This window comes from Dama dama, chromosome 12 (assembly GCF_033118175.1).
Source record: "Dama dama isolate Ldn47 chromosome 12, ASM3311817v1, whole genome shotgun sequence".
NCBI classification, from domain to species: domain Eukaryota; kingdom Metazoa; phylum Chordata; class Mammalia; order Artiodactyla; family Cervidae; genus Dama; species Dama dama.
Window position 1 is genome coordinate 29,468,050 of NC_083692.1, and position 13,098 is coordinate 29,481,147.

General features: G+C 39.3%; 1 protein-coding gene across 1 annotated transcript in view; it reads right to left on the reverse strand.

Annotated features, from left to right (window-relative positions):
* HIF1A (hypoxia inducible factor 1 subunit alpha) overlaps positions 1–1,972 on the reverse strand; it is a 44,817-nt gene extending 42,845 nt beyond the window's left edge. The window contains exon 1 of the mRNA XM_061156925.1: positions 1,632–1,972. Coding sequence (XP_061012908.1) covers positions 1,632–1,666 — 35 coding nt within the window. The 5' untranslated portion in view covers positions 1,667–1,972. The remainder of the gene's footprint in view (positions 1–1,631) is intronic.
* Between the last annotated feature and the right edge of the window lie 11,126 nt (positions 1,973–13,098).

Below are 13,098 nucleotides of genomic sequence, written 5' to 3' on the forward strand. Positions count from 1 at the left end.
ATGCATAACTTCATGTACAATGTTAAATATGTTTTAGCACTAAGGACAGAATATTGACAATACACTGAGGTGATGTGCCTTAGGTTTACAGCAGCCTCATCATTTCATCAAAAGCCTTGTAATCACCTCTACAAAATTAATTGCAATTAATTCCTGGCAACTCTTGGAATTAGGTCTAGATCTGTGTACTCACTTTTTAAATTTTATATACGCTTTCTCTGGTGTATACAAACTGAGAACCTATCATTCTATTAGAGAAAGACCAAAAAAGAATTCACAAAATCGCAGGAACATAAACAAGTTTATCTTCTGCTGATACTGATTAGGGCACTTAATCTGTCCCAGAAGAGTGCAAGGACTTAACAGTAAAGCCAGCCTACTAACCAGAACTCCTAGCATAAATCTTCAATTCCTTAAAATAATTTCCTCAAAGGTTAAAATACCAGAGTGGACCAAAAAGTTGGGGGAGGTGGTGGGGGCAGGGGGGGGGCACTTCATTCCACTGGTTGGGCTCACAATTCTTAATCCTATAATGTACCAGTTAAGACTCAAACTTCGAGGTGTTTTTAAAACTTTAAGTTCTAACAAGATGGTTATTTATTTACTTCTTGTATATTTTAATATACCTCAATTTCAGAAAAATCAGTCGGGTCAATCTAAAAACTTCACAACATTTTAGTGCTGCATTTTATTTGCTCTGATCATATACCCATATACGTCCCCCCCTCCCACCAAGCTCATTAAAAGTGTTTGCCTGAATTTAGCCACCCGCTACGTTTTCACTAAGATATTTTCAAGAATGAATGAAGCATATAATTCAGTTATAACATCTGGGCTCTCTTGACAGGTGATAGAAACACAGGTATCCAATTCTGATGTTCTCATTAAAATGTTACTATTTCTCTAAATTCCCGTTACTCCGACTCTTGCTCTAGGCAAGTTTTTCAACGCGATTAAAACAAAACCAAACCAAACCTGCACGTGCAAACGAAAAAGTTAGCATCCCAGGCCATCGCGGCAAATCCCTAATGCACAAAGGCAAAGACACCCGCCTGGCCGGACAACCGCAGAGCAAGATCTCACCCAACCAACCACGCGAGCTCCTAGGTCGGAAACCAAGGGCCCCGAACCCACACTGAAGCCAGGACCTGCGTGCAGGGGCCGCCCCGGGGCCGAGTTTTCAATGGAACAGGAGAGGATGGGGGCGGGAAGGAGCGGAAGCTCGAGTGCAAGTGGCGGCGATCAAGCTGCGGCTCATTTCTCTTCCCGGGGTTTTCAGGCTGGGGGAACTCCACCCGGAGCAGGGCACGCGGCAGACGGGGGGTTTGAGGCGGGTAGGGAGAGCGATGCGAGGCCCGGGCTGCCGGGAAAGGAGGCGAGCAGGGCCCAGCCCCCGGCCCCCGGCCCCCGGCCCCTGAAAGCACTTTAGACGCGTCTCCCACCCCCCACGACAAGATGGCGACGTGGACAGTGGGGAGCCCGGCCGGCGAGGCTGGGGGAGAAAGAGGGGAGGGGAGAGAGGCAGAAACAAAAAGGCGGCCCCCCGGAACGCGGAGGCCTGCCCGCGAGCCCCCGGCGGCGGGCGGGGGCGCCGGGGGGAGAAGGCGGCCGGCGGAGGGGAGTGGGCTTACTTTTTCTTGTCGTTCGCGCCCCCGGCGCCCTCCATGGTGAATCGGTGCCCGCGATGCCTTCACGGCCCGCGGCCCCCAGGCTCGCTCCGGCCTAAGCGCTGGCTCCCTCCACACGCGGGGAGGGGAGAAAAGGTACGTCCAGAGGTGGGGGGTGCGAGGCGGGAAACCCCTCGTGAGATCAGAGGAGGGAGAGCAGACGGCAATCGCAGAGGTCCAACTCCGGCTCCGAAGAGCCTCCCCTGGGGCAGCTTGTCAGGGCCCGGGCCGACGTACTGGCCAAAGCGGCAGCGAGGGCGATCCTCGCGTCCCCTCAGACCAGGCGGCTCTGTGCACTAAGGAGCTGAGGCAGCGGCAGGGGGCGGGCAAGGGCGGAGGCGCGCTCGGGGGCGCGCGCGCGGAGGGGAGTATTGGAGGCGCGCGCGCCCGCGGAGCCCGGCGCGCGCTCACGCAAGCCCGCCTCACCTGAGGGGGAGGCGGGTTCCTTGAGAGCCAATGGCGAGCGACGCAGGCGGCCAGTCCCCACCCCAGCCCACGTCTGTCTCAGCCAATCAGGGGGCGGTCAGCTGAGGCACAGCTGGGACGCGCTACCGCGCTCACGTGCTCGTCTGTGTGCCGCTGCAGAGGCAAGAGAAAGGAGATGGGGTGCGGCCAGTCTGGGTCTGGGGACTCTGCGCCTTCTCCTAGAGAAAGCAGTGGCTGGCTTTGGGAGGCGCTGCTGAGAAGGGCTTTCGGTGTTTGGGTCTCAGGCCTGCATCACACTTCCTGCTGTCGGTGCAGCCAGCCTGCAGCTCTCTTTCTCTTCGGCAGCTGGGCTGTGCAGGGTGGCCGCCCGCTCTGCCAAGTCCCAGTTCAAAAAAGCAGACTTTTTGCGTCGTGGCAGCAAACCCTTGGTCCCTCTACTCAGATGTGTTACAGTGGGGTCTTTCTTGCCAGGTTACCCAACCAGGCCATGTCACCGACCGCACCCTTTGCCATGTAACACTAGGGTACTCTCTTTATCCATTAAGTTTCTCTGTGATGAAGTTTGATTCCTGAGTAAATACGAATGCAAATATAAAATAAACAAGCTCTTCTTGCTGTAAGCCTCTCAAGGGAAGTAGTTAAGGCAGCAGGAACTCTTAAAATCTGAAATTATTTTAAGCAATACAAATAGGTGTAAGTGACTTTAATAAAAGTATAAACCTGAATTTCGGGGTGGGGGAGCGAAAAAGTAGGAAAAATGGCTTTAGGTGGACAGTTATATTTTTGTTGCTTTTCAAAGAGTAGAAAATAATCTTAGATGGATTTAGAAAAAGGCGAAGATGACCCTTAGTTTGAGACTTACCACCTTGAAATGAGATCACCGTGTAGACAGGAAAGAAGGAAAGAAAACCTTTACCAAGACCTAAGCAGGGGACCTGCACCAGAGTTAACTCAGTGGCAGCAGTATTGCCTGTTTGCTAACATGACTTTGCAAGCTACTGGATAAGACTTACTACTTGGCTTTTGAAGCCTACTTTTAAGCCTATCAGTCTTTGAAATGAAAAAGAAATGTGTTTTGAGTCCAACAAAGGAGCATTGCACACATATCTCCAGTTTGACACTAGATTATTTTACTTTTCACCTTTGCCTTGTTAGTTACATTGCTACAATCTGGCTTCAGATTATAAATTAATGTGGATATCGGAGTAAATGTCAATTATATTGTCATGTAACAATAATGGTCTACATAACAATGGTCTACATAGATTAAACTCTGATAAGACAAAAATCAATTCACATAGCACCTATTTTTAACTCATCAGCAAATCCATAGAGATAGAATTAAAGACTGATCTTAATGCTACTTCCCTGCGCCCTCCCCCCCCCCCCCCACACATCTACAACTGTGAATGACATGCCTTCTTGAAAAGTAACATGGAAAATGCCTGAAAAAAGGAAAGGACCAAAAATACTCATTTTTCCTTCTTAATTGTGAAAAGAATGACTCTGTAAATTAAAAATTGTTTAATTTAATGTTCTAAAAACTCAGTGTTAAGAACACTGATTCCAGAGTTAGGAGTGAGCTTAAGTACCAGCTCTGATACTTACTACCAAATCATATAACTTGTGCCTCAGTTTACTCATTTATGTCTAAACCACAGAACCAGAGCATGATTAAATGAGATAGTACATGTAAAGTACTTAGAACAATACCTGGAACATAGTAAACTATCAATAAATGTTAACCATTAGTATGTCAGGGTTGTGTTTTCATTATTCTTATCATTATTATTACCTCCAAATTTGTGCCACTACTATTGGTAATTACTTGGGCTTCTACCAAAGGTCAACAAGTTTTAACTATCCAAGACTGCCTATTATGTTAATATAAATTCACATGTATTCTTGTTTTCAACTGTGAAACTGCTCAGTGTTCCCACACTTGTATATGAGCATGATGGCAGAGATTTTCAACCATTTCCTTTTTATTTTACTGCTAAGAAATTTTCTCTGGCCAGTGATCATACCTGAAGGGTATAGTGTTTATTACAACAAAAAACTGAGCCTTTTGTAATATCAAATCTAAGTCATTTTTTAAAGTTTACAGCAGAATGCTAATCCAATCAGCAAAGATATTTTTGAATAGTCATTACATTTGCTCAGAGTTTACTTTTCCTTTCAAAAATATATAAAATACAGTATTTTATCTGTGTATGTACGTATATTTGTGTTTACCCACACATGTGAACTTGGAAAGCAGTAATATTCAGCTTGTGTTTTCACATAATCAAAAAGGAGCTAAATAGTATGCCCTAATTTAATCATTTTTGTTACCTAACAATTCTAAAAAGCAAAATTCCCTATGGGATAAAATTTTAAATTATCCTCTTTATAAACATCCATTAACAAATGCATTTAGATGATTATAATGTGACTAAACCTTAACAAACAATCATATTTAATTACTCTCTAATCTTTGTAAGTGTTCAAATTTCATTCCAAGTCACTTTGCAGAACTGTCTAAGTAGGCTGAAAGATTACTCGAAAATGACGCAATTGACCCTTAACCCATATTTATAGTAGGAAGTTAGACAGTGACTCAGGAGAGGCAGGATAAAACCAGAAATTTTAGTACTAAGTAACATAGAGTGTTGAGCTTTTTGAAGAGTGAAACACATCAGATTCAGATCATTTAGAATGCATCAAACTATATAACAAGACCTAGTGGTCAGTAAATGATTCTTGGCTTAATGTTATTCTTAGTTCTCTTCCTCTTCTCCTTCTTTATCTATTCTAAGAACAACAAAAAAGCATATCATTTGGAAGGAAGTGCTTAGCAGATAATAGACATTTAAAAAGTCTCTTTTTCTTCTCTTTCAAGGATCAAAACAGAAAATAAATATGTATATTTGTCTGAATTTTTTAATAAGAATACACTGAGATTTTGACACTAGCATTTTTCAATTATGATAGGTATTTTAAGTATAAATTTACAAAGAAATATCAAAGGATTTTCAGTTTCTGGTCCAACATGTAAGGAGCTTGGAAGCATCCATCCTCACAGTAAGAAAAAATGCTTAACAAACTGAAAACCAACAACTCTTCTTAGATCCACCAGGGAAATGAGGCCACAAGGCCAACTGCCGCCCTGAAAGTGGGAGAGACGACAGTTATAGAGAGTCACAGCTTACCAGAGGATCACAGTTTACCAGGAACAAAAGCCAGAAGTTGAGGTCAACATCACAGCTGGAGTCAACCAATATCAGTAGGAACATTTTAAACTGCAAGTGAGGAACTGCTGGAGGCTCTAGTGGACCTGCTTGAGAGCTAAAAACTGCAAAGGAGGCTCAGCCTTTGAGGGGCCCCACAACTTTCTTAAATTTCAACTCCAAGAGCCTAAGAGATTATCAGTGTGAAGATCAGAGGAAAATATCTTGCTTTTTGCATGACTAGAGAAAAAAATAACCCTTTTGAAATACTTTCAGAGCATTCTGTTAACAAGATCCATCCTCAAGGGAAGCTATTATACCAGAGCCTAATGTGCGTTAGGGAACAGGGAACACCCAATGCCAACCCCTTTTAGCCTTCAACATTAGAGAAGGAAAGTGCTCAACTCAGTCTCACAAAACAGCTGATCCCTAATCACAGGACTATAGCATGCTTTTCTTCTCCCACACCTTGCCATACCACCACATCAGTAGGGCTTTTCAGTAATAATGGAGGATTACAGCTAAGAGAAGCACAAGCCTCAGAACCTAGTTAAAGAGTTACTGCATGCTATGCTAAGTCATTTCAGTCATGTCCAACTCTGTGCGATCCCGTGGACAGCAGCCCACCAGGCTCCTCTGTCCACAGGATTCTCTTGGCAAGAATACTGGAGTGGGTTGCCATTTCCTTCTCCTAAAGAGTTACCAGGGGTATCCAAAAGCAACAAGAGAAACAAAAACAAGTACACTAGAGGAAATTTTAGCTTCAGACACCACAGCTACAGCAAACAATAGCATAGCCTATCTTCTAGCCAAACAAATATAAATTTCATAGTAAAGGCCTATCTACCTAAGTTCCTTTTACCTGATATTCCATGTATGGTTTTCGACAACAAAACTATGACTTGCTAACAAGCAAAAAGCATAATTGAAGAGATAAACCAAACATTAAAACCAGACTCAGATATGGCAAAGATTTTGTAATTATCAGACCAAGAATTTAATATAACTATGATTAATATGCTCTTGGATCTAATGGAAAAAGAACTATAAGAAAGAACAGATGAATAAAATAAGCAGATATATGGGAATTCTAAGGAAGAATAAAAAAAGTACTAGAAATTGAAAGTAAGGTAACAGAAATAAAGAATGATTTTGATGGGCCCATCAGTAGACTGGACATAGCTGAGAAAAGAATGAATGGACTTGAAGATATGCAAAGAAAACAAGTCAATGAAAAAGATGGAACAAAATATCTAAGATCTGTGGGACAATTACAAAAGGTGTAACCTAACTATAATGGAAATCCTGGGAAAGGAAGAGATATAGAAGAAAAAAAAGAATATGTAAAGAAACAATGGCTGAAAGTTTTCCAAAATTAATGACAGACACCAAACCACAGGTCCAGGAAATTTAGAGAATACCACATAGGATAAATATCAAAAAGCTTGTTCAAACCAGAAAAGCAAAGACAAAGAGAAAATCCTGAAAGAAGTCATGGGGTAGTGGAAATACTTTACCTCTAGAGGAGGAAGGATGAGAATTACATTGGATTTCTCTTTAGAGCCATACAAGCAAGAAGAGAGTGAGTGAAATGTTTAAAATGTTGAAAGGAAAAAAAAAAAAAACAAAAAACACCTATCTAGAATTCTATTGCCAGTGAAATTATTCTTCAAAAGTGAAGGAGAAATAAAACGGAGGAAATTTATTGCTGGTAGATCTGCCTTATGAAACATGTTAAAGGAAGCTTTTCAGAGAGAAGGAAAGTAATATAAATTAGAAACTAAAATCTGCATAAAAACCAGAAGAATGTTATGGAATGAATAAATGAAGGTAAAATAATTTTTTAAATGTTTTTATTCTTAGTTGATCTAGTAAATAGCAGATTGTTCAGAAAAATAATAGTAAAGGTATATTTGATGATTATGTTTTACAGATAATGAAATGAATGATAGGAATATTAAAAGGGATAGGAGGGAAGAATTGAGAAAATGCTAGTAAAAAGTATTTGCACTACTGGTGAAGCAATATAATGTTTGACTTGGATTAGTCATAAAAGTATTTTGTAAACTCTTGAGCAACCACTAAATTTGTTTAGATGTGATTGATATCCCAAGAGAGGAGAGAAAATATATAGAATGAATCATAAGGAAAGCTTCTTTTTAAAACCAAAAAAGGCAGAAAAGGAGTAGAAGACAAAAAAGAAACAAAGAACAAGGCGAATCAATAGAATTCACGGAAACAACACAAACAGAAAAACTCTGGAATGAATAATCAACAATAGCAAGATTTGGATATAAGGTTAATATACCAAAATCAATTGCTTTCCTAAATAAAGAAATAAGCAATTGGAATTTGAATTAAAAACTTACAATACTATGAATTATATTGTATTGTATTGTATATATCATATATATCATTGTATATATCGTATATATATGTGTGTATATATATACACACATATATGTACATATGTATATATGTTGTATGTGTGTATGTGTACATGTATGTACATGTGTGTATATATATTGTATATATCGTATATATGAACTATATCGTATTGTATACTTGAAAGTTGCTATGAGAGTAGAGTTTTAAGGTCCTCACCATAACAAGAACTATAACAAAATGGTAATTGTGTGAGGTAAAGGATGTATTAACCAACCTTAGAGTTCTCAGAATTTTGCAGAAAGTTCATGTATCAAATTATCACGTTGTACATCTTAAACTTACACAGTATTGTAAGCCAATTATATCTCAGTAAAGTTGGCGGGGGGAGCGTGAGACTGTTTATATTAGCAGCCCCCTCCAAAAGAAATATTTAGGTAAAAATCTAACTTAATATGTACAAGACTTATGTGAGGAAATGGAGAAGGAAATGGCAACCCACTCCAGAATTCTTGCCTGGAATTCCATGGACAGAGGAGCCTGGCAGGCTACAGTCCATGGGGTCACAAAGAGTCAGACACAACTGAGTGACTATCACTCATTATGTGAGGAAAACTATAAAACTCTAATGAAAGAAATCAGAGAATAGCTAAATAAATAGAGATTTCATGCTCATGGATAGGAAAACTCATAATTATTAAGATGTCAGTTCTTCTCCCGTTTGATCTATAGACTCAATGCAATCCAAATCCCTAGCAAGTTACTTTGCAACATTGAAAAACTGATTCTACAGTTTATATGGGAAGGCAAAAGATCTGAACTGTAAATACAGTATTGAAGAAGAACAAAGTAGGAGGACTGACTTTACCAAAATTCAAGATTTACTGCAGAGCTACAGTAATCAAGACAGAGTGTTATTGTCAGAAAAGTAGACAAATGGAGCAATGAAATAGAATAGAGAACTCAGAAATAACCCCCACAAAAATGGCCAAATGACCTTTGACAAAGAAACAAAGGCAATCCAATGGAGAAAGAATAGCCATTTCAACAAGTGGTGCTGGAATAACCAGACATGCAAAAACTGAATCTAGAGTTCAACCTTATTACACCTTTCACAAAAGTTAACTCAAGATAGATCCTAGACCTGAATGTAAAATGCAAAACTATAAAGTTTCTTGATGATAACATAGGAGATAATCTAGGTGACCTTCACTTTAGTACCAAAACCATGATCCATGAATGAAAGATAGCTAAATTGGACTCCATTAAATTAAAAACTTCTACTTTGCAAAAGACACAGCTAGGAGAGTGAAAACTCAAGCCACAAACTGGCAGAAAATATTTGCAAAACACCTCTCATAGAGGACTTCTATCCAAAATATACAAAGAACTTAAAACTCAACAATAAGAAACTAGATAACTCAATTAAAAACTGGGTAAAAATTCTGAATAGATACCTTACAAAAGAATATATACAAATGGAAAACAAGCCTAAAAGAAATGCCCAACATCATATCTTGTTAGGGAATTACACATTAAGTAACAGTGATATACCACTACATATTTAAAATGGCTAAGATCCAGAACATAACCAAATGCTAACACAAGGAGCACTGGGAACTCTCGTTCATTGCAGGTAGCAATGCACAATGGTGCAGTCACGCTGAAAGACAGTTTGTCTTTTACAAAGCAAACATAGTCTTACCATACAACCAGCAGTCACACTCCTAGATATTTACCCAAAGGAGCATGGAAATTTAAGTCCACACTAAACCTTCACATAAATAGTTATAGCAACTTTATTCCTAATTGTGAAGAATTTGCAACTAAAACTTACCAAGAAGTAATGGACAAACAATGGAATATCAATCAGTGCTAAAAAGAAATGTGCTATCAAGCCACTGAATGGCATTAAATGCATGTTTAAGGAAGATCTTAAATACATACTGCTAAGTGAAAGAAGCCGGAGAAGGCAATGGCACCCCACTCCAGTACTCTTGCCTGGAAAAGCCCATGGACAGAGGAGCCTGGTGGGCTGCAGTCCATGAGGTCGCTAAGAGTCGGACACGACTGAGCGACTTCACTTTCACTTTTCCCTTTCACGTGCTGGAGAAGGAAATGGCAACCCACTCCCGTGTTCTTGCCTGGAGAATCCCAGGGATGGGGGAGCCTGGTGGGCTGCTGGCTTTGGGGTCACACAGAGTCAGACACGACTGAAGTGACTTAGCCGAAAGTGAAAGAAGCCAATGTGGAACAGCTTCATTCTGTATGATTCTAGCTATATGGCATTCTGGAAAAGGCAAAACTTTTGGAGACAAAACAAATACCATTGGCTGCCAGGGACTAGGAGGAGGAAAGGAGGAATGCATAGGTGCAGCACATGGGATTTTTGGGGAGAGAAACTATTTTGTATGATAATCTAATGGTGGATACATGACATTATGCATTAGGCAAAACTCATTGAAATGTACAAAGTGTGGACCCTAATGTAAACTGTGGACTTTACTCAATAGCAATATATCAATCTTGGTTCATCAGTTATAACAAATGTGACGCACCAATACAAGATGTCAGTAATAGAGAAAACTGTGGGTTTATAAGTGGAGTAAGAAGGAGTACATGGGAATTCTCTGTACTTTCTGTTTAATTTTTCTGTAAACCTAAAATTACTATAAGCAATAAAATCTATTGATTACAAAAGAAAAATGGAATACTCTCCCAAAGTCAAGTTTTCATATATTCCTGAATAAAGCAAAGGGCTTAAACCTGTAGGAATAAATCTTGATGAAGCATCCCTTTGATTAGGAAGAAAAATGATCTTTGGATATTTTTCCAATATCTGAGTCAGTTGGGAGATTCTGAAAAGTCACAGCTTCTTAAGGTTTTTCATTTCTAGAAAGTAAAGACATAAGAGAAAAGAGAATTGTTCTTTCTTTGAAAATAAATGGAACTAATACCTCTTGATCAGATCCAAATACTTTCAAGATTTCAACTTTTTTCATCTGTATAAAAGTTGATAATTTAATAAACCAAAAAAAGATGCTTATTAAGAATCTGCCTTGCCCACTTCCTAGCCCCCATCCCATCCCAGACCACACCAATATGTTAGTATATTTAAAACATATAATGTTTCACTCATTGATTCAATATATATAGTAAACCTTCTATTATGGCCAGACATAAACTTCTCGCGTAATATGCAGGTTTGTGTGTCATTATAGAGTGTAGAGGGGCTTCCCAGGTGGCATTAGTGGTAGAGAACCCACCTGCCAATGCAGGAGATGTAAGAGATGCAGATTTGATTCCTGAGTCGGGAAGATCCCCCTGGAGGAGAGCATGGCAACCCACTCCAGTATTCTTGCCTGGAGAATCCCATGGACCGAAAAGCCTAGCAGGCTAAGGTCCATAGGGCCACACATAGATGGACATGACTGAAATGACTTAGCATGCACAAAGAGTATAGAGACTTTTTATGGACAGGAACTTTTATCTTGGCGGCCCCAGAAGATAGGATGGCCACCAGTACAAAGAACAATCATCTCTTGAACACTGGCCACATTCTAAGCACTGTGCTAAGGATTTTTAGAAGTGCTCTTTGATTTAAGCATGAGGACAGCTTATGAGTTAGAAATTGTGGTGGTCCCATTATGGAACAGTAAATTTATGGTCAAAGAGCTAGAAATACAAAGTCAAAAAGCTAGGAATCAGTGAAACCATGGCACTCCTTTATGTTATTCAAACTGTGAGACCTGTGTGGCAAAAAATGCTCAAAGCAGTGGAAGATGGGGGTGGGGGGACAAAAACCTTGTGTCTGTTTTAGAATAAGGAAAAGTCAAGTAATATAACTACCTGTGTGGGTGTGTTATGCATTTGGCTAGGAAAAAAATCAAATGCAGCAAGTGAACGAATATAAAAAAGTTGTCCTGACTTATCTTGCCTATTCTTTCTTTGTAGGACCTGCTGTTACCAATTATTTGTGTCTACACAGAGATATTCAATTAGTATACCAAAAAGTCTGTCTCATGTCCTTTCCTTTTTGTACAAATGATAGACTAGTATATACTTTGTCTACCTGTTGAATTCATTTGATGTGATTTTGTTTGTAGGTTAGTTCTTCTCAATTTGTATATATCTAACAATTTCAATATTTATAACAAACAGATGTACAGTGAAGAAGAATGCAAAATCATAAGAATTTTAAAGTAAAATTAATGTAACATTAACATCTATGAAAAAGATCTCTTAAATTTGATAACAAATGAAATGGAGTTTAATCTAGATTAACAGAGACATTCAACAGCTAGAAAGACTAATTTTCATAATACAGTTTGCTTCGGGAAAACCTTACCATGTCAATTTCTGTTCGTGGAAGCTATCAACCGTAAATGAATTATAAATAGAGAAAATTGCTTTCTACCTATACACACTATTCTAACCAGTTAAAAAATATTTTTTTTCTCTCCTTCATCCTTACTATCTCTACAGCAGCTACTCTGATTTTACATATCATGATGTGCTATGCTTAGTTGTTCAGTTGTGTCCAAATCTTTGCAACCCCATGGACTGTAGCCTGCCAGGCACCTCTGTCCATGGATATTCTCCAGGCAAGAATACTGGAGTGAGTTGCCATTCCCTCCTCCAGGGGATCTTCCAAACCCAGGAACTGAACCCAGGTCTCCTGCATTGCAGTGGATTCTTTACCATCTGAGCCACCAGGGAAGCCATAGATAGCATATATTCTATTTTTCTACCTGCAAGGACATGAAGCCTCTTCATTGTAAATAACAATTTCAAAATCTGGTTCAAACCAGCTTCGCTCCATCTGATTTTTATGAAAACAAAGGGTGAAAAGTACACTATGAATCTAAGAATTCTACATTAGGAGTTTTAAGAATTTTCTTGCTAGATTTTGAGCATTTATAGTTATGATATGAATTAATATTGCATAATTATTGCTTATTTGGGACCAAAATTCAGATTTGCTCACATATCTCTAGAAGAGAAAATCTTCAAGTTCAAAATACAGTCTGCTGTATTTCTACCAAAACCCTGCTAAACGATAGCTCTTGCTAGACTGTAACCTTCCAGAATTTCTGTACATCTCCATCCAACTTTGTTTTGATGCTACAAAGAAAACTTTTTTTTTAATATAGTGATTCTGGCAGTCAGATGACTGAGGGTAGGTGAGAGAATCCCAAAATAAGTATTATGTCAGAAGTGCTTACTTTTATAAACTTTGCAGTCTAGTCATCCTCTCCAAAACAACTGTGGTTTCTATCAGGAAGAAAACAGAATATTAAAAATGCCAGTGAATATGCCATTTAAAAGGTATTCTTCTTCTAGATGGTAATTTCCACTACAGGTTGCACCTTTTGTTTTACCCAGGGATTTTCAAATAGGTATTTTTAAAT